Here is a 22,985-nt window from a genome sequence, read left to right as displayed (position 1 = left end):
TTCATACTTTTGAAGCTGTGTGCCAAGTTTCCTCTAGTTTTATACAGGCTTGCCAATGTGGCTGTCATATGTGTCAATAAGAGATCCAGATTTATGAAATATTCCAATAATCTCTTCATTGGAATAACAAAGCAACCAACCATGTAATTGTTATGTTTTCTTAATGAGATCTCAGAATCCCAAGGGAAATTTGGGGGTACTTGGGCACAAAAGGGTTCCAACATCCCCCACCAAAGCTTCTCATCACATTCTAGCATGTTCTCTGCTGGTGGTCTGCTACTCTCGGGTAAAGCTCTTTCTTAAGAACTATGAGAGCATCATTTTGAGCAACTGCATATGTCTGGCCTGTTGTTTGTCAATATGCAAGCCAGAAGGATGTTTGTTCTTACTGCAGAAAAGCTTCTATTCTAAAAATGGGCCTGAGTCATAATTTTATGGACACTATAGAACTCAACCCCATATAAAAATATTACCAGAAGCAGCAATATTAGATGGACTGTGAAGTATGGTAAAAAAGAAAAGGCATTAAAAACATTAAGCTTCCCGAGACATGGAGACTAACTGGGGCTGCTATTAAGAAACTCATTTGTTTCAGCTCTCCAGCAAAGGTTAAACTTCATCTTCAGAAACGTTACTGTCGAGCATAGCAAACCCAATTTGGCCTAATGAATTCGCCTGCATTGCCAGTACTCCTTCACAATGACACAAATTACATTGAAACCATATGGGGGATTTAAGGATTACTCCCTTCAGACAAGGAACTTTCACACTGGTCTTGGGTCCAATCAATTTCAAAATGGCAGAGTTATGAACCTCTTCATTTCCAGCCTCACAAAGAGTTGGCTTCCATTCTTACCAGCAACGATACCTTCCTAGTGGATGCAGCAGGAAGTATAGACCATCCATCTACCTCCCTTCCACCTGCCTTCCTCCTGTTCTCCTTTTCTCCCTTCCCTCTTTTCTCTCTTCCTCCTTAGCACCTTCCTTCATTTTTTTTCCCTTGTGTGTATAAGCCTAGCTACAGAACAAGTGATTTCACTGAATCTAGCCTGTAAAATGGAACGGGTAACCCACCCTGGGAACACCTAGTGGTGTGCTCAACACACCACAGATTGTCAGTAAATCTTAGCCCTTGACCTTTACTCCTCCATGCCTCTCAAGTAGGATCTTAATACCTGCCTCACAAGAAGATGAAGACTGGTAAAGACTATTATCTCACTGACTGTGTCAAGACCCAAGTCTCTGTCAGTTAGAAGACCCATGATCTTTTTTCCCCACATTCTGAAGAACAGCAGGGACAGAAACCCAGGGAAGTGAGGATGTGTTCTCAAGAAGTCACATAAGGAGCCATCGTCATGGTGGTGTGGTGACCTGGGGGCTGCTCTGGAGGTCCATTCACAGAGCGGTAGTCTGACCTCGTCTTCTACTCATTCCTCTTCTCCGACAACTGTCCCTTACTCTATCCTACAGAAGTGGAGCCCTGGGGCCATGTTTCTACTAGGGGACCCTAGTTCTGGGACATAATCCCCAGGAGCAAGCAGATCAAAGCTGTTCTTGGAATTTAGAACTGTAGATCCAGTTAGCCCTTAGACCAGAAAGACAAGTAAACTAGGGGTGTTCTGGGGGAGCAAGAAAAGTCATGTCAGGAACATATCCACAGAACTGTTACTGACAGCCAGATGACACATGAGGATACAAGAGAGATGAGTAGGATGTGACTTGAGATCATTTATACATGTGTAAGAGTTCTGGCACTGATAAATGGGAAGAATCAGAAACGAATTCAGAAGAGAATCAAGCAGAAAATAGGTTAGATGAATCTTTTTAAGGTACAGGTTCAGATTCATCAGACATGAGAATGAGGTGACATGTTCTGTGAATACAAGTCACTCGAGAATCACTAAGGCACTAGTGTTTGGACCAGAATAGCTCCACATCCAGACCCCTGGCCCAAATGCACCTTATCCAGCTGACATCATCCCCATTCAGCCAGAAAAGGAAATCCCAATCGCTTGAAGTTAGCGAACATATGTTTTCTTTTAAAGTGAACATTTTAAAAATAGATTCATAATTAATTACAAAGATGACAAAGTTTATCTCCTAGTATAAAGACATAAGAAATCAAGTTAGAGTACATGTTGAGTATATCTGAAAGTCTCAAGACCAGAAGTATTTTGGATTTTTCTGGATTCTGGGTTATCTGTATACTATACTTAGATCAGATCTTGGGGATGGAACTAAATTCTAGATAAAATTAATTTATGTAGAATATGCATCAATTATACAAAGCATGAAGGTAATTTTATGCAATCTTTTTAGTGTGTTTGCGCTTTGATGGTGACCTGTCATGAGGTTAGGTGTGGAACTTTCCATGTCAGGTAAAAAAAAAAATTCAAACTCAGGAGCATTCTGGACTTCTAGGTAAGTAGGGAGGATTACAGTTCAAAGCTAGTCCAGATAAAAAGGTTTGCAAGGTCCCTTCTCAATCAACAGCTTGACACAGTGGGGTGTGTGCCCGTCATCTTATTTTCAAGGGAGGCATAAAGAGGAGAGTCACAGTCTAGGTATGCAGTGAAACCTTATTGAAAAACAAAGCGAAACAAAAACAGTGCAAAAAAAAGGGGCTAAAGGCCTAACTCAGTGGTGTAATGCCTGCCTAGCAAGTATGAGGCCCTGAGTTCAAATCCCAGTACTGCCAAAGAATGGAACAAAAAAGAAAAAAATATGTGATATTAGCTTATCTTGTGATTGTAACAATAACATGTACTTAGGTACATTTAGAAGTGTAATTCTAACATTTAGTGAAAGGACTTTACCAAAAACAATGCCCCAACAACTGGGCTGATACAGTACACCCCACACAAGTACCTGCTGTTACCACTACAGATAACACAAGAACAACTTGAATATGTTATCTTGTTATACTAAGAATTTTTGTGTGTGTTTGTGTTGGTCCTGGGGCTAAACTCAAGGCTAGTGTTCTACCACTTAAGCCACAGCTTCACTTCTAGCTTTTTGGTAGTTACTAGAGATAAGAGTCTCACTGACTTTCCTGCCTGGGCTGGCTTCGAACAGTTATCCTCTCTGTCTCAGCCTCCTGAATAGTTAGGATTACAGATGTAAGCCACCACTGGCAGCCAGCTCCACTCAAAAGATTTTGGAAGAAAACAAACATTTGATTTGTAAGTTTGAAATACTCCTAAAAGCTTGAATAAATGAGTTCATAGATAAAATCACACATATACAAAAACTCAATGTAGGCTGACAAGTGAGTCAGCAGAAGGAAGAACCCCAAGCAGATGAGAGATGGCAGCTGCCTGGGCTTCTCTTGCATCAGACTCTGGGAGCTCTTGTGTAGGGAGCTGCCTGTCCAACCTAGCCTTGGCTTCCAGGAGCCCCTAGGCCTCATGGAGCCAGTCCTCTTGGCAGCTCACTGGAATCTCACTAGGCTTCTGTTACTTGCAACTACCTACCCCTCTTCACTGTTGATAGAGGCTCTGTAGTGATGGCTCCTGTTTGCTAGTCCTGTGCCAGCTTCCCCCTGCTGTCCTAGGCAGGCAGGAAGAAGAGAAGCACTTCCCTACCCTTCTCCTTTGACTTTTGGTGTAGAAGGAGACATGAAAGTAAAAAAGAAGTAAAAAGGGCTTGTGTAGGAGCTTACAAGGGAGTTGTGGGCTCAAAAGAGAAGTTGCACATCATTCTCGATCTTTTTTTTCTGGTGAGGGGCAAGGAGTGTACAGTTTGTTATCAGTACTGGGGTTTAAACTGTTGTTAGTTTTGTTTTGTTTTTTTCCTCAAGGCTAGTGCTCTACCACTTGAGCCATACCTCTGCTTTCAGCTTTCTGCTAGTTAACTGGAAATATGAATCTCACATATTTGTCTGCCTGGGCTGACTTTTAATGCAATCCTCAGCTAGGATTACAAGCATGAACCACCAGTGCCTGGCTAACAAATTCATGCTGTTGATTAAAACTATCCCCCCACCCCCACCTTGCAACCAACTTGACAATGCAGAATGCTCAGGAATCGCCTTCCTAAGTACTGTAATTGAGAAGAAAACTTCTGTATTTTCTTCAGAAAGCTACCAGTAGTCAACCATCTGGACTGATGAAAACAGAAATTTATATGGTTCATATTGAATGCTTAATTTAATGGTTTATTTCCTTCTTTCTTGGAATATTATCAAGGCAATTTTCATTTGAATACCTTAAGAATATTTATCTGGAGCAAGAATTCTCCACCTCTAGCTATTACCAGGAACCAAGTCATTCAAATCTCTTGATGAAAAGAAGCTCAAGTTCAAAGCTTCCCAACTCTGAACATTTAAGGAGAGGAAAATGCTGGGTACCATGATTTGATCGTCAGACACCAATAACATAATACATGTTACCATATTAATTGCCCCATAAATACAGACAACTGTTATGAATCAACTTTAAAAAATAAAAGGAGGATTGATTAAGTTTCCTTGTATATATACACTAGTGTATTGAATGGCAACTCTGTACAACTCCTGATCCTGAAAGGTTAACACTAAAAAAATTTTTTTAAATAAATAAAAGGAAAAAAAAGAGGTCTAGCTATAAAATGACTTTATTTTCAAATCATTCATGGTTGTATGTTTCCCTCTTGTGGTGGAAAAGAGAAAAATACTAAGGCTGGATTTATTGTAGCCTCATAAGGAGGCCTTGCTAACCGGCTATGGCATTGACTCCTTCCCAGAACTGCAACCCTGCACAACTCCAGGAGGCCCCTTCATCAAGACTACAGTGGAACTGTATATAGTTATAGAGAACTATAACTCTAGTTATAGAGAGATATGGAGATAGATGCATTTATATACACATAGGGACATACATACTTAATGTCTATATATGTATGCATATATATACACACACATATGTATATATAGATTTATGTATATATGTATTACATATATGCCTATGTTTGTGTATATCTGTGTATATGTCTATGCTTCTCATCAGCAGGCTGTATGGCTCCTTTGGATAACCAAGCTAGTTTGAACTCAGAGAAAATGAAGAGGAAATAAACCCCAGGGTAATCCCAAAGAAATACTGCCAAGTGCTTGTCCTGACCACTGCAGTTGGTTGAAGAACAGTGTTATGGTTGAATTTTGTGCCACCCTCTTCTACTCCTAACCCCAAGTATTAGCAAATGTGCTCCTACTTGGAAATAGCATCTTTTTAGACGTAACCAGGTCATACTGGATTAGGACTGGCATCTGGGTAAGGAGAGGAGATCTGAATACAGAGATTTATAGAGAAGCACACAAGAAAAAGTGCTATATAGAGACAAGCAGAGATGGGAGTTATCCTGGACTGGAGCTGGGAGGATGCAAGAAAGGTTTCTTCCCTAGAGCTGCAGAAGAAGCCAGGCTCTAGGAGCTCATGGTGGAGTGCTTATCTAGCATGTGTGAAGAAAGAAGGAAGAAGGAGAAAAAGAGGCAGCACGGTCCTGTTATTACTTAGACTTTGGAATTCTAAGCCTCCAAAACTGGGAAAGGATTAATAACTGCTGTTTGAAACCACAGAGTAGTGCTTTTTTATGGTTAATGGCAAATTTAAATTATAGTAATAATCATAAGAATAACTACAAGCCCAGCCCCAGGGACATCTGATCTTTCACCAAGGTGGCTGGTCTGAGAGAGGCAGTTAGGGTAGAATTTCCCCATGCCCAGCCCACATACCTTTTGGATGTCCTAAAGTTTGCTCCTTATCATCAGGTAGCACAGTATGAGCCATTACTCAGCATATACAATAACACTTTCTCCTTTGATCAAGGAAGAAGAGGGACTGCATCGTAGTCATTGTTAACCTCAGCACCTACAATAGAGTCTGCACGTGACAATCAATACATGTTTGAGTGACTAAACCACTGAAATGACAGTATTAAATATTCTGCAACTAATGAGGTGTCTAATGAACATAGGACTTGGTCTAGACGGCAGCCACATAAGAAATCTCCTTTCCTGGATCATCCTCAATTATAAAATTACTCCCCCATCCTCTGGGATATTTCCCAAGGCAATTTCCCAACATCTGGGGTTATCGGCTGAGGGCTCTCTACCTGAGAACTGCATCATAAGTAGCTTCAGAGCGTACACATGTGTTCAACAGCAGTTAGGAAGAGAACTAGCCCCACAGTGGTGAGGAGAGAATAATGGCTGGTCTGTGTGGCTGAGAGCTCCCCACTACTCCTGGAAGAACCCTGAATAACTGTGGGCAGACTAAAGACAGTGTTCTTCAAATATTGGGCTGTGAGGATGAAAAGGGTGGCTCTTGCCAGTGAGAGCTGAGCAGAGATGAAGAGCAAAGCAAACAAGAGAAGAAAGGAGACAGCAGACCCCATGGACCCTGTCAGGGAGCTCTGTAGGAAAACCACACCTATCATCTGTCTGGCTTAATTTGATAATTTGGTTGGTTGTTGGGTTTTTTTTTTTTTTTACATCTATCAGTGTGTAATCTAAGTACACATCATGTATTTCAAAATGCCAATTCAGATCAATGGTTTGCCCTGGTGAAGGCCTCAGGTCACGTGGGCCATGTCACGTAACCTGCTGGTTAGACAAGAGCTGCAGCAAACTACTGCAGTCTTAATGTGGAACCAATACGGTGGGCCAGTTTCACTTGTAAGTAGTTTTTTTGGTGTGTTAACCAAGTCCCTAAGACTGTTCTCTCAGAGTCATGAGGTAATTCTTACTGGGTCTAAGATTGGCTTGTATAAAGAATAGCCTGAGAACAACGAACGCTGGTGAGGATTTGGAAAAAGCGAAACTTTTTTTTTTTTGCTGGTTCCAGCTCTTGAACTTGGGGCCTTGTGCTCTCACTCAGCTTTCTTGGTCATGGCTGACATAATACCACTTGAGCCACACCTCCTGCTCAGCTTGATTATTTTGGATATGGAGTCTTCAAAAATACAAAAACATGATTCTACTACCCACAACTAGTTCTATATCTAAAACAAAATTAAACCTGTAATCTAATGGTTTTTTTCAACCACTTGTTCACATTAGCCATGATATAGAATCAACTGAGGTGTCTATCAGTGCGTAAATGGATAAAGAAAATAGGATGTAGGTACACAATGGAATACTTGGCCATAAAAAAATAATAAATTCTGTCGTTTGTGGTAACACTGTAGAATTAGAGAATATGATGTTAAGTGAAACAAGCCAGGCAGACATAGCCAGACAAAAGCTACATGTTCTCATTAATCTGTAGAAGCTGAAAATCTTATTTCATAGAAGTGGAGAGTAGAAAGTGGTCAGCAGAGGCTAGGAAGAGAACAGAAATTCATAGCTGTAGGTGGGTAATGGGTCCCAAAATACAGTTACATAGGAGAAATAGTTCTAATGCTCTACACCACGGTCAATAATGGTAACTTTCAATGATTTATTATACATTTTATAAAAAATTAAAAGGGAGATGGAAGTTTCCAAATACATGGGACATATTGTATATATCTACCAAGTTATCACACTCTACTGCATAATTACATACAATTATTACATAGCAAAAAATAATAATTTTCAAAGAAAGCCTGGGGAGGGTCAAGAATCAGGATGGCGGTAACCCTGTCACTGGCTGCCTGCCTCTTCCTGTCCTGCAGTGTAGGCAAAGGAAAGAATGATAAAAAGAAGAATGAGGGAGGAAGGAAGGAAGAAGGAAGAAAAGGATAAAAGCAGCATGAAAGACAAACACGGATGCCATGTAAAATCCATGGAGACTAGAGTCACACAGACATACGCCAGGGAAAAATCCAGAGCTACCAGAGGCTGAATGCAGCAGGGAAGGACATGCTCCTGAAGCACCTGGACTACTAATACCTTGAAAACATAAACTTCTTTATTTTATTTAATTTTGTTTGGTCAGTCATGGGACTTGAACTCTGAGTTTGGGCACTGTCCCTGAGCTCTTCAGCTCAAGGTTAGCACTCTACCACTTAAACCACAGAGCCACTTCTGGTTTTCTGGTGGTTAATTGGAGATAAGAGTCTCACAGACTTTCCTGCCTGGGCTGGCTTTGATCCGCGATCCTTAGATCTCACTTCCTAAGTAGCTAGGATTACAGGTGTGAGCCACCAGCACCCAGATAAATTTCTTTATATTCAAGCCTCTAACTAGTGGTCAGTTGTCTCATCATCCTAATGAAGCTATTGTAGCATGGACCCGGCATTCTTGTAACTACCACAGACGTGTTTCCTCCACTAACATGAACATCCAGGGCTGAAGGGCTTGGTCACGCTCATCTTTGTATTCTCAGCCAGCACACACAGTGCCAGCCCCACAATATTCAACTACTGTTTGAATGAACAAATCCTGTGTTGACACCAAGGCCGATATGCACTTCTTACAAGCTTCCCATCTACTGCATGACACTGGCCTGGAGAAAGGAACTATTTCAGATCCATCTTGAAATATCCACCCCCAAATGAGATCTAGTTGATAAGTAGACAAACACATACTGGGTCATATGCACATGTACACAAACATATTAACTCAACTATGGCGTATGCAGGGGAGAATCAAATAATTTAACTCCTTAGAAAAACTCAGTGTCCAATAAAATAAATACCAGGATGCTGGTACCTGAAATGGAAGTGTGGAGGTGGCAGATGAATGGGAATGGCAGACTAATGAAGAATAGAAGATAGGGGAGAATGCAGTCTTAACATTCATATAAATGCCTATGCATATTCATATGCATAGCCTGTGAAACTAGGAAAATTGAGGAGGGAGGTTGGTTTGGGAGAAATGAGGGAGAATGATGAAAGGGGTCACACTGATCAAGATGCATTGTACTCATAAACTGATATTTTGAATGGTAACCCCTTTGTACAACTACTCAACGTCAATAAAAAGAAAAAAGAAAAAATATTTTTAGAAAAAAGGAAAAAGAGAAAGAGGGAGGGAGCGGAGGAAAGGATGGGAGGGAGAAGGGAGGGAGGGGGGAGGAGGAGGGAAGAAGGATGGAAGGAAGGAAAGAAGGAAGGAAGGAAAGAAGGAAGGAAGAAAGATCCATCCTGAGCTGCTAGCTCATGACTCAAATCAGGCAGAGGCTGATGGAGTCTGCAATGGATCTTCATAGGAACTAGCAAATTCAAGAGATAACTTGTGGGCAGATAGACAGAACTGGATATCCACGGAGTGGCTGGCAGAAGACATGTCTGCTTGGTCCAGCTCTTGGTCCCTTCCTGATGCCTTCCAATGGCCTCAGTATTTAGAATAACAAAAAAAATCTCTGTGATCAGAGTATACTGTTTACTAAATACAGTATCAGTGGTTCATAAATTACGGCACATCCTCACATGAGTCATTCAAGGCAGGTATTAGTACTCTCTTCCTATCAAATCTACAGACAGAAAAGCAAATCATGGTGAACTGACCTCAAAGAGCTAAAGCTAACTAACTGTGTGGCCCAGCCCACAGAGGAAGTTCAGCTTTCTTGGCAGACACCATTCTTACTCCTGATTTTACTTTGCTTCACTGAAAATCTTCACTTAAATTGTATTTCATAAAATTATATTAAGTGAAGTAAGCCAGGCCCACAGAGATATAGGTCCCATGGTTTCTCTTATTTGCAATAACTAGTATAGGTCTAGGACAAGCAGAGAAGGTCAAAAGCTATGTACATATGACCATATAGGATGGTGTTAAGTGAAATGAACCCCAAGATAGGGACACAACTTGTTTTTTCTTTCTTGCTATTGTTTTTAATGTATTTTAAATGTACTAGGTGATTTTTTTGTTTCTTTTGTATGTTCTTTCCCCATGGAATAACCCATTTTCACTGTATTTGATATAGGTGGCCTGCATCTTGTATATACATTTTTCTAATTTGGGGAAGGGAAGGGAAATAACAAAATGCTGAAATAAGGATATAAGTTTACCCATTGTAACAATGAGATGTACCAGACACTATGCTGGAAAATGAACTTTACAACTGGGTGGGGTGGGGGGAGTCAGGGAGGTGCGGAGGGAAGGGATGGTAGGGGAAAAACAAAGGAGGAGGTAATAATACTCGAAAGGAAATGTACTCATTACCTTACTCATCTAACTGTAACCCCTCTGTATAGTATCTTTACAATAAAAAAACATTAAAAAATAATAAAAGAAAAAAGCCTGACAGCTCATAAACACACAAAAAAATTATATTTCATGTGGCTGCACAGAATGCATTTTTTTCCAAAGGCCCATGGAAGTCTTATCACATAATAATTGCATTGCTAAATCACAAAGCCTTTCCTCATCTCCACCCAGAAATACCATTGCAGCTCCATTTTCTGGCCTTGTTGCTGCCATAGAACCCTATCTCAGAGTCGATGTAGATACTGGCTTAATGCTTGGGTTTGTGGCTCAGAACTGACAGGACTCTCTTCTTAAGTCAGGACTGGGATAGTATGCAGCCACATTGTGTTTTAACAAACTTTCCCACTCTGAATGGCTCCTAAATGTCTAAACACACACTTCAATGTTCACCAGAATGGAAGAGACCATGTCCCCAGCCACCACACACACTGGAATAGCAGTCCCCTCAGTACAAGCTATCTTCTATAAGGCAGTGCTTAAAGAGTACACGTATGACTCATTTGAGACAGTTATGCCTGAGTATATTTATGGTGATCAGCCTATCTCCTTCAAAACAACCACCCAGAGAAGCGGAAAGTATATTCAAACAACACACATGCTACACTAACTCTTTCTAGTCTGTGGCACTTTCTTTGAAAGTCTTCAGTCATGACAAATTTCATCCTTTGAGAATAGGTTTGAACTTTGGAAAGAGACAAAAATTGGTTGGAGCCTTGTCTAATGAATAAAGTGGGTGATCAAATCTTGTTACATCGTTTTACGTGAAAAATGAGGCATGACTATGAAGTAATATGACTGGCTTTCCTTGGTGACCCATAAACTGACTAGCTGAAAAATAATTCCCACAGAGGAGTTTCAAATGCTCCAAGTGCTGGACGCATCGCTGGAGTAAATGTGCAGTTCCCACAGTGGAGATTTGACAGGGTACAATACTAATTGAGATCTAAAGTTCAAATATATTTGGAAGAGGAGGAGGAGGAAGAAGAAGAAATCTGACTGCTTACACTGATGAAAACAAAGAAGCTATTCTCCTGGACTAATTGCCCCTTCTCTTTTTCACAGTCCACCTTGGATAGGGAGTCTGCTGAGAAACCAGAAAGAACTACACTATCCCCTTCCATGCACACATGTGCATGTGTGTGTGTTACTGCAAACCAAGCCTATAAAAGCAGCTCCTTCCCTCCTAGCTCCCATCTTCCATCAACAGGAAGCAAGTATAAAAAGCTAGGCAACCCTTAAAAAGGCTCAGGGTCTATTTGCCAATGTCCACTACTAAGTGAAATCATAGCTGTTTGTGGACGTACCCATAACCAGGAAGGGAGCCTATTGTCAGCCAGTACAATACAAAATCTAGGCTGGTGGCTACCCTACACATGTGGCCATATATACCTGCACAGCACTCTCCTCTCCCCACCATTTAGCATCATGAAATTCTCTGTCTGTCTGTCTGTCTGTCTGTCTGTCTGTCTGTCTGTCTGTCTGTCTACCTACCTACCTACTTACCTATCCATCCATATACACACATACATGTAATTAATGGGGTAGAAGGGACTGATAATTTATCTTTAAATTTATTGGAAGTCGAGTCACAAGGAGCCTGATGGAGAAAACAAAACAAATGGAGACACTAAACGGCCTAACAGGAAGGAAGGCAGGACATCTCCCCTGAGGAAGACTGATGTGTTTCATGGATAGGCATGGCTGTCTATATAGCATAAGAGGCCACACTCAGGATATGGGTTTTGAGTTTTTCCTCCCATTCTTAAAGTAATAATGTCATTTTAGCAGACCATATGCCTCCCAATGTAAAGTCAGTATTTTCTAGCTTTTCTCATGGATAAATGTATCCTGAACGATAGATCAAACCAGTGGACTGGTAACAGGAATGAAGTGAACACTTTCCAGATTGTGTGTGTGTGTGTATGTGTGTGTGTGTGTGTGTGCGTGCACGTGCACAAGAGAGAGAGAAAGAAAGATGGTGATGGTGAGGAAGAGGGAGAGGGAGAGGTTGGGAGAAAGGGAAGGAGGAGGGGAAGAAGGAAGAGGAGGGGAAGGAGAGAGAGAGAGAAAGAGAGAGAGAGAAAGAGAGAGAGAGTGTGTCAGGGGCTTGAAAGACGCCTAGGTGCTGTCCTGGGCTTTTGTGTTCAAGGCTAGCACTTTACCACTTGAGCTACAGCTCCAATTCCAGCTTTTCTGTGGTTAACTGGAGATAAGAGTCTCAAAGACTTTCCTGCCTGAGCTGGCTTTGAATCATGATCTTCAGGAGCTAAATTTACAGGTGTAAGCCACCAGTGCCCAACAAAATTTCCAAATTTTAAAGGGCTAAGACCCATAGTTAAAGGTTTGATCCCTAGCCCATGGCTATTGGGAAGCAGTAGAAGTTTTGAGGGAAGGCCAGTGGAAGTTTCTAGGTCATTGTAGGATGCCCTCTAGTGGAAAAAGGGATGCCAGTCCTCTCTTGCTTGCTTTTGCACTCAACTGAGGGGTATATAGGCCCCCTCCCTACCACATACTGCCACACTGCCAGTACTGTGCTACTGAAGGCCCAAAGCAACAGAACCTTTGATGATCAACTGACATTTCTGAAACTGTGACTCAAAATAAACCTTTCCTCTTCTTATGGTGAATTTACCTGAGATATTTGTTACAGTAACAGAAAGCTGACCAACACACTCATCTTCCCACTGGCTAAAAAACAGATGTTCAATAAGAAGCCACCGGTAATCAGGTGCTCAACTCCTTTAGATGGCAGAACCAAGGCTAAAGGTAGGCTGGGTTCAAACATGGATCTATCACACCAGTTCTAGTCTGTTTACATCAGATTAAGAAGGAAAAAAATCTGTTTAGTCAATTGCATTGAGTCTTTGCTATAAGAGTTCAATTTACGTAAGTGTACAAATTATTTGGCTTAAGATATAGGCTACATCAGATTCACTTTTGGAGGAATCTCAAAGTGTCATCTTACAGAGCAGCCAAAACTAAGCTACAAAGGGAAAACCAAGCTTTGATGGGAAAAATCTAACAGAGATTTCAAATATGAGCCCGTTAGAAAGCCCCAAGGGCATCACGTTCCAGGTCACACGTGTTGAATTACGATTGTGATACTTCCCATATGCGCATCACTGAGTGACAACAGGAATTTGCACTTTAGTCCCATCACACATGTAATTTCTCTTGCACAAATTTAACTACATATAACTGACAAAGAGATGGCGAGGAAAAGGTCGGAGGAAGGAGAGGATTAAAAAATACAGGCAATCCTGCTACCATTTCTCCTAATGACCACAGACCCTTGTTCAGTCCTGGTCTCTATGTCTCTCAAAGTCTGAGCTGTGCTGAGTGTTCTTCTGATCTTTAGCAATGTATATATTGTGTCACACAGTTCTCCAATGTGATACTTGTGTAAGGGATGAGAAGGAAGATTCGGACTCTACTGAAGTGCCACCTTCCACTCCAATTATAGATCCCATCCCATGATAAAATGTCACTTCCACTTCTTCTTCCTGAGGATGATACTGACATGATCAAACATCAAGAATTTCCTCAAACCATCATCAACTCACGTCCCGATGGCTGCCTACCACATCACCAATAGGAATGCATTATGCTTCCACAGTTTCTGGGCATCCCCAATTGGCTCAGCCTGGCTATCTTTCCTATTGTTGTGGAATTACATGCTATGACTGTTATTACTGGAACTTACACAGCGTATTTTTCTCTCTTATGTTTCCGCCAAAGGAACTACAGAAAATATCTAATAAAAATTACTGGACTGCAAAAAAAAAGTCACTTCTGTGTATGAACTGGATGGTAGTTGCTGATTGGTCACTACTGATCTCAGGAGAAACACTTGGTCCTAGAACTGTTGTCAACAAGCTCAGGGGTTTGTGGGGGGGGAGGGGTCATTTCGTTTTGTTTTTTTAAAATAGGGATATCAAAGGGAGAATAGTTGTCCCTGTGTAGATTTTGCCTCCTCTTCCTCATCAGGATTCCATAACCTGGTTCTAATTTAATCTGGTAGTAAAAAAAAATGGCTTCAGCTCAATGACCTGCATGCAACTTCCCTGCATAAAATGCACATTTCCTGCTTAAAATGTCACCCTCACCGGCTGTGTTCGGCCCCTCTTCCAGAAGGACCTGCCATTTGCAACATGATTCTGTGTGGGGGGAGGGGCTTTATTTACTGCAATCTCTTAAAGTCTAGGACAGGCAAGGAGGAGGGCAGATCGGAGTCAACATCTTTTCCTGACTTTGTGACTTGAGACACCTAAAAGGTTTACTGTGGACAGGAAGTGAAGCAATGCATGCAGAGCATCTTGCAAAATACAACATGAAGCATGTTTTTAGAGCTGTTGTTTTTTGTAGAGTATAAAACCCAAATATAAAGTTAGGGGCATGACAGGGGAAGTACCACATTATCTCTTCACCTTGTTGTCTCTTACTTCTGCTTCTGCCTGGTACAGGTTAATATGTCACTCTTCCTTATCTAGTCTTGTTTACAAAAAAGAAGATAAAAAGAAAGCTTTAAACAGCGTGACTGCTTTTCTTCAGAGTTTGTTAAGGCTTTGTGGAAATTAGGTTTGCCTCAGAAAGAAGGAAAAGCTGGGTGTGGTGGCTCCTGCCTAGCATCCTAGCTACTTAGAGAGGGAGGGAGGCTTACAGTTCAAGGCCACCTCAGCAAAAAGTCCATGAGGCTCCATCTCAGTTATGATGGTACAAAGTGTTTGTCCATTTACCTTCTCAGGAAACATAAATAGGAGGATTGTAGTCCAGATCAGCCCCAGCATAAATATGAGATACTATGTCCTGAGTTCAAAGCCCAGTACTACCAAAAAAAAAAAAAAAGGAAAAAAATGTTTTTGAGCATATATTAGTGAAACCAAGAAAACGAATCTCCCAACAATTTGATTGAAAGACTTTATGTAACAATGGGCTGTGTATATGTATATTATATGTGTGTATTATAAAATGCAACTTTATAGGACAAAGATTCTTTGTAATTAAGTGTCTGACTCTACTTCTTTCCCCTGCCCAGAATGTTCCCTCCCTTTTCTAAAGTCAGCTGGTTTTTTCTATTTCTGCTTACTTTCACTATGCTTACTTTTCTATTTCTGCTTACTTTCTCTTGGGTCTCATATGAATTGTATACTTCCAGATAGAAAAAGTATCTTGTTTATCCTGGTTTCTTAAGCTGATATAAAAATCACAACACGTATACAAAGGGAAAACAATCATGCAGATGCCCATCAAAATTAAAGAAGTTCTGTGTGTGTGTGTGTGTGTGTGTGTGTGTGTGTGTGTGTGTGTGTGTGTGTGTGTGTGTGTGTGTGTGTGTGTGTGTGTGTGTGTGTGTGTGTGTGTGTGTGTGTGTGTGTGTGTGTGTGTATGTGTGGTTAGGGGAAGAGGTTTCAACTCAGGGCTTCATGCTTGCTAGGCAGGTCTGTATTGCTTGGGCCATACCTACAAGCCCTTTTGCTGGTTTGGTCTGAGAACCTAAGACCCTAACTTTCTGGGACATACATGTGAGGCCATTTCAGTGCAAGCAGCAATTGATGCTAAAAGGGGACCATTTGTTTAGCACAAGGGCTCTTAACTTAGGATGCTTAGACAGCACCCTCTCCTGTTTCCAAGAGGTCCACAGAAAAAAGAAACTATAAAAGTTTGATTTCACTAAATTCTATTGAAATTTAACATTATCTTAATTATAAACGCAAGGAGTAAGCCACAAGTTGTATGTGAGTGTGTGTGTGTGTGTGTGTGTGTGTGTGTGCCAGTCATAGACTTAAACTAGGGCCTGAGTGCTGTTTCTGAGCTTCTGCACTCAAGGCTGGTGCTCTACCACTTGAGCCACAGCTCCATTTCTGACTTTTCTGATGGATAATTAGAGATGAGTCTCATTGACTTTCCTGCTTGGGTTTTCCTGCTTCTAACCACAATCCTCAGATCTCCTGAGTATCTAGGATTACAGGTGTAAAACACTATGTTGGCTAGTACTATTATTTTTATTGTTACTCCTACCTGCACCTTTATCATCAAAAGAAACAATAAATGGTGTCATATCAAATTACCATATTGAAACATCATGAATATCCATTACTGCTCTGAAGCAGAGTTGCACTAAACCTTCCATTTTGTAATTGAATATGGCAAGAAAGGAACATGCAATAAACCACCAGAAAACCAGAAATAGCACTGTGGCTCAAGTGGTAGAGCACTTGCCTTGAGCTGAGGGACAGCGCCCAGGCCTAGAGTTCAAGTCCCATGACTTACCCAAAAAAAAAAAAATCCACACATTCATTTATCTGTGAACATGATCTCTCTCTGGTTTCTACTATTGGTCACCTACATAATCAATAAACCAAAAGTGATTGAGAGTAGGGAAAAACAGAACCAAGGCGTTTGTTCAGCATCGCTTGCCCTTGGACTAACCTGAGCTTAAGCCCTGTGGTTCTGACTGACACAGAGTCCCTCTAGATTGGGTAAGCTGTTGAAAGTTTAAAGAAAGTGGGCGACAATGTTGTTATTTATGGGAAGGGGGTAATAGTATCTGCACAAACTTGGATTAACTATGTGCTAATATCAGCAGAACATTCACAAATGTCAGTCTAACCATTTCCACATGAAAAGAAGCTGCCATATATTCTTTTTTTAATTCAGCAAATCAGTTTCAAGGAAAATACATCTTGATCAATATCAACCCTTCCGTTTTTCTCCCCCTACTTTCCCAACCCCATCTGCACCCTCAAGATCTATGGCTCCATTTTCACATAAATACATTGACTATGACTGTATTTGCCAAGTCTATTCATCAAGCCCCCACCCCTAAAACTCCCAACCCTTACAAAATGTTTTAGCTTCCTGCCAGTAATTGTGTGTGCGTGTGTGTGCGTGTGTGTGTGTGTGTGTGTGTATGTGTGTGTGTGTGTCCTTTGGCCAGGAATTGTGTGTGTGTGTGCGTGTGTGCGTGTGTGTCCTTTGGCTTGAACTCAGCCTTGGTGCTATCACTGAGCTTTTTTGATCAAAGCTAATATCCTATCACTTGAGCCACAGCTCTACTTCTGGCTTTTTTGATGACCAATTGGAGATAATAGTCTCACAGACCTTCCTGTCTGGGCTGGCTTTGATCTACAGTCCTCAGATCTCAGCCTCCTGACCAGTCAGGATCATAGGATAACAGGTATGAGCCACCAACACTAGGCTTTTTGTTTTGATTTTTCCTGCCAGGCATTATTAAATGTATGGTGTTTTTGTTTGTTTTTCTGCTGTTGTTATTGTTCTTTTTGTTGATGTGAGGCTTGAACTCAGGGACTTCATGCTCTCACTTGGCTTTTTTGCTCAAAGTTGGCACTCTACCACTCGATCCACATCTCCACTTCTGGCATCATTCTGGTTAACTGGAGATAAGTCTCTTCCATTTGTCTGCCCAGACTGACTCAAATGAGGAACTTCAGCTCTTAGCCTCCTGAGTACCTAGGATTACAGGCATGAGCCATCAGCAGTTGGCTTAAACGTGTTTTATCTAATTTTCACAATAGCTTCTCTGAGTATGTCTGAGCATTCCTAACTTTTACCAATGATGCTGGAGGTGTACTTTAGTAGAGTGACTGCCTACCTTAGTGAAGTCCTAGGTTCAATTCCTAGCCCTGAAAATACAAAGATCAGAAAGTAACTAACTTGCCCAAGAGAACAGTAACACTCTCATTCTGCCCAGAATTCCTCCTGTAGCACATCTAACTCCAATTCCTCCTTTAAGATTCAATTCAAGGGCTGGGAAGGTGGCTCAGTGATAGAGTGCTTGCCTTGCATGCATGAGGCTCTGGGTTCGATTCCTCAACACCACATAAGCATAAAAAGCTGGAAGTGGTGCTGTGGCTCAAGTGGTAGAGCACTAGCCTTGAGCTGAAGAGCTGAGGAACAGTGCCCAGGCCCAGAGTTCAGGACCCACAACACACAAACACACACACACACACACACATTAAGATTCAATTCAGCAATCTCTCACGTTCTCTCTCTCTCTCTCTCTCTCTCTCTCTCTCTCTCTCTCTCTCTCTCTCTCTCTCTCTCTCTCTCTCTCCCTGATACAAAACAAACACATACAAAGCATTTAATGGAAAAATCTATTGGCCACCAACTATTTGCTAGCTTCAAGTTAAGTGCTGGAATACATAGGTGAGTGGCAAATCAGGGCAACTAAGTAAGAATTCATTGAAGGCTACCTTCTCCCAGATACTGTACATGCAGCCTGCCCTTTGTATCCATAGGTTCTACAACCATGGATTTAACCAATCACAGACTAGTAATATTTGGAAAAAACAGAAACACTAAAATATGATAAAGGGGCTGGGAAGGTGGCTCAGTGGTACAGTGCTTGCCTTGCATGCATGAGGCCCTGGGTTCAATTCCTCAGCACCACACAAGCAAGAAGAAAAAAGCTGGAAGTGGTGCTGTGGCTCAAGTGGTAGAGTACTACCTTGAGCTGAAGAGCTCAGGGACAGCGTCCAGCCCCATGACTGATTAAAAAAAAAAAACCAACAATAAAATATGATAAAATAAAAATGCATTGCAGGGCATTGGCAGCTCATATCTGTAATCCTACTCAAGAGGCTGACATCTGAGGATCACAGTTTGAAGCCAACCCAGGCAAGAAAGTCCATGAAATGCTACCTCCAACTAACCACAGTGCCCAGGCCCTGAGTTCAAGCCCCAGGACCAGCACAGAAAAGAAAAAATAAAAATTCAATATAACTACTTCTATAACACTTACATTGTACTGGCTACTACAAGTAACTTATAAATATTTAAAAACATATGGGAGGATATGCCTGAGTTACATGCATTCATCACCCTAGTTAAACAGAAGAACATGAGCATGGTTATCTGTAGGGGGCCCTGGACCAACCCTCTGCGGATACCAAGAGTATGCTTTACCAAGGTAAAATACATAGCCTATCTTAAGGAAACTTCCTGCACTCCAGTGGGGGACTATCATATGTAAATAGATCATTACATATGAGGCAACTTAAAAGATGCTTCTGCTGGGTCCTGTGAATTAATGAAAAGGCTTTGAATTAATTAAAAGACTTTGAACCTGTGACCTTTGACCTGAGGTATTCTCTACTGCAGTCGGCTTTGCAATCACCATGGACTCCAAGAAAGACCAGTTTCACAGGGAAGCATCTTGTGTGGAAAGCAAATGGCCCCTCAAAGAGCCAAAAATTCAGGAGCTTTTGGTGTTCCTGTTCTGTTCCAGTAACAAAATAATAACAACTTCTCCAGAACTCCTCCAAGGGCAAAGACCAAGCCAGAGGTCAACCAGGTCACATGTGACCTGGTGCTGTTTTAACTATTCTTTTTTTTTTTTTTTTTTGTCGGTTGTAGGGCTTGAACTCTGGGACTGGGCGCTGTCCCTCAGCTCTTCAGCTCAAGGCGAGCGCTCTACCACTTGAGCCACAGCGCCACTTCCGGCTTTTTCTGCTTATGTGGTGTTGAGGATTCGAACCCAGGGCCCCATGCATGCAAGGCAAGCACTCTACCACTGAGCCACCTTCCCAGCCCCTTAACTATGCATAACTGTTTCATCCCCTGCCCCCAATTCTCCCTCTTTAACAGGAAGCCAATTATCTGTACCTCAAAGATAACTGAAGGTGTACTGAGGTGCTGTCTTCCTATGGCTACTATGTAATAAATTTCCTTTCTCTGCCCTTCATCCTGTCTCTCTTTTTTTTTTCTTTTTTCTTTTGCATATGGGAGTGAATGGTCCGAACTAACTTGGGCTTCTTGGGGTCTAGGCCTATGGTCTGAAAACCTAATTTCATTTTCACTGGATTTCATTAATCCATACTAGAAGTATCTATGGGAAAGGAGCAGTTAGGCAGAAGGGAACAGAAGGAGAGGTGCTGAGTGAGGAAAGGCTTTGTGAAGATACTGTGTGAACTAAATCGTACTGGAAGAGGAACAGTATGTTTAAACTCATGATGAGACAAGGGAGAGAGGGGGAAAGGAGAGGAGAAAGAAAGAAAAAAAAATCAGAAATCAGAAAGTTGAGGAAAGAAACTTGGAGAACAGTCCATGGAGAACATTGCAAAACATGTGAGATCTTAAGAATGACCTAGGCTGGGAAGTAAGACTGTTAAGAGGGTGAAGTCAGCCATGCCAAATGCAAGAGAAAGGTCAGGATGAGATCTCTGTTCTCTGGATTTAGCAACCACTGGTAACTTCAGCAAGAGCATTTCAGTAGAGATGGAGGAAGTAGAAGTCAGAAGGCAGGGAGGGGGTGAATGGATGGGAAAAGAATCAAATGGTAAGTACAGAGAACTTTGAAGTTTGACTTAAAGAGGATAGAGAATAGGGCAGTAGCTTTTAAGATCTCCTCATTTTTTGTCTTAACTCTCACTATTCTCAAAAGGATAGATTTCCATTTGGACCAAAAGCTTCCATTACGTTGCAAGCTGTTTAAGGACAAGACCTGTGCCTTTCTGTCCATGCACTTCTCTATACCTCCTGAGGTCAGTTGAATGAATGAATGCGGTAATAAGGAACTAAAGGATGTGCTAGAATACAGCCACGGATTGCTCTTCTCCATTGAAATTTGTGTTTGAAAAAGAAGCAAAGAGAAAACAAATCCCAACTTCCCTCACAAATGTTTATCAATGTCTGATCCAGAGGGCCAGGTGTAGATAGATCCCAGTGTAGATTATAAAGTCTGGAAAATTGATCTTTAGATTCAAAGGTCCCTTCACATTCACAGAAGGTGTTCTAGGTCTTGGAACTGGTGTGTTGGGTTCTTAGAGTTGCCATTACAGATCTTGAGCCTGCCCAGGCTTCAGTCCTCTCATGGATGACTTCAATGTAGTATGGCAACTACCTTGTAGAAAGGACTGCAGGAGGGTGGATGGCATGCAAGTGGAGAGCTTATCCTCCTACTTGGCCAAACAGCTTGCAAGGCTGGTCAAGAAATGTACTCATTACCTCACTCATGTGACTGTAACCTGTCTGTACAGCATCTTTACAATAAAATAAAATTTTTAAAAAATAAAGACACTGCCAACGAGAGTGAAATCCAGAAGAGTTACGTGTAAGTCAAATCTTACTTTAAATATTGGAAGAAAATTTGCTCCTTAGACCTCTTTAGGAAACTTTGGATGACTGAGTAACTAATCCCTATGACCAATTTTACAAATCCATATTTTCACTAACGGGGGCTTACACACACACACACACACACACACACACACACACACTTGTTCAAGTTTCAACTCTCCTAATGATTCTGCCCAATTAAGACAGTGTTCCCTGGTGGGGGCTGGGGGGGCTGGGGGGGGTGGAAGGCGAGGAACCAGGATGTTGCATTAATTTCCTGGCCAGCCAAAACTGTTTGCCTAAGAATGAGTGCCCTTTGGGCATGTTTCCGTTTGAATGAAAATTCAGTTCCCATCCAGAGTACCCCTCCGCGGAGACTAGACTTTTCAAGAGCCTGTGTGTGCCCCGGGGGAAAAAGTAGGCCGAGCAAGGGCAGAAGCTCTGCCCGGCCAAAGCAAACTCTAGGGGAGGAGCGCGAGGCTGGGCCGCTGTCCGCTGCGGTGCGCGGGCCCGGCTGCCCCGGGGGGAGTGGTTGTCCCGGCCTCCCAGGCCGCCCCGGCCGCCCCGGCCGCCCTGGCCCCGACGCATCCGCCTGGGAGCCAGAGGGAGGTGCCAGGCGCATCCCAGAATAGCAGGCGCGAGGCGAGGGGCTCCGAGCAGGACGGCGGCGGCCTCACCTTTCGGGGTGACGGCTGTAACCCTATCTGGAGAGGCAGCAAAGGTTCACGTAAATGTCAGAGGGCCGCAGAGCCGCGGGGAGCCAGGACCGCGGCGGCGGAGGGAGGGGCAGGGGGCGGAGAGAGGGGTCCGGCCTCCCAAGGTCAAGGCTGCCCACGCCTCCCGACACCTCTTCCCCCAGCTCCGCTCGCCCGGCGGCCCGTGTGCCCTCCTCCATCGCACCCCGCAGCGGGCGGCCGGGAGAGAGAGCGCCGCGGAGCGGAGCGGGGCGGGAGGGCGCGGCGGCCGGGCGCGGCGCGCGGAAGTGGCGGGGCCGCCGCGGGCCGGGCCGGGGCCGCACGCAGCGCACGCGGCGGCCCGCAGGGCGGAGGTGCCCCGTCCCCCCCCTCCCGCCTCGGGGCGCCCCCTTACCCCGTTGGCGGCGGCGATGCGGACGATGAGCTGGACGGCCTCCCGCATATAGAAGCGGCCGTCCCCGCCCACCACCAGCACGGCGTCCGGCCGCAGCGCGGGCTCCACCGTGGAGATGATACTCTGGATGAAGTTCTCCGCGTAGTTGGCGCTGCTCTGGAACACCTTCACCCGCTTCCGCAGCCCGCTCGTGCCGGGCTTCTGGTCGGGGTACGCCTGGGTCTTCACGGTCACGATCTTCACCATGGTGGCGACTGGCTGCCGGGCGCCCGGGACGGACGAGGCTCTCCGAGGGCCGGCCGCGGCGGGGCTGCAGCTGCTCTGGGGCGCAGGCGGGGGCAGCGCCGGCTCTGCGGGCCGCGCTCGGCCCTCCTCCTTAAAGGGACCGGGCGCCGGGGCAGGGGCAGGGGCAGCGGCCGGGCCCTCCCTCTGCGGCCAGCCCACCTCCCCGCGCGTCCAGCCGGGAGCGGGTGGAGGGGGGCGGAGCCTCCCTGATTTACCCGCCTCCCTAAGCCAAAGTACGGTAAAGAGAAACCTCCGCCCCTCCTCCGGGTCAGAGGGCAAGGGGTGGAATGGGGGGAGGGGGAGGTGCCCTGTTCAATGTAATGATTTTCTGTGGTAAATAACTTTCTGGAAACCTGCTCAGAAGGACAGAAATAGCAACCTCGGCTAGGTTTCCTGACCTCCCTAAATGTAAGGGCATTTGAGT

At 43.4% G+C, this 22,985-nt stretch overlaps 1 protein-coding gene across 1 annotated transcript in view; it reads right to left on the bottom strand.

Moving 5' to 3' along the window:
* Pgm1 (phosphoglucomutase 1) overlaps positions 1–22,669 on the bottom strand; it is a 58,625-nt gene extending 35,956 nt beyond the window's left edge. Inside the window, exon 1 of the mRNA XM_070004414.1 lies at positions 22,277–22,669. Within this exon, the coding sequence (XP_069860515.1) occupies positions 22,277–22,522 (246 nt within the window). The 5' untranslated portion in view covers positions 22,523–22,669. The remainder of the gene's footprint in view (positions 1–22,276) is intronic.
* Between the last annotated feature and the right edge of the window lie 316 nt (positions 22,670–22,985).

The sequence above is a fragment of the Dipodomys merriami genome, unplaced genomic scaffold, assembly GCF_024711535.1.
Source record: "Dipodomys merriami isolate MVZ:Mamm:240054 unplaced genomic scaffold, mDipMer1.0.p SCAF_627, whole genome shotgun sequence".
NCBI classification, from domain to species: domain Eukaryota; kingdom Metazoa; phylum Chordata; class Mammalia; order Rodentia; family Heteromyidae; genus Dipodomys; species Dipodomys merriami.
Note: the sequence above shows the minus strand (reverse complement) of the source record. Positions and strands in the feature narration are given on the sequence as shown.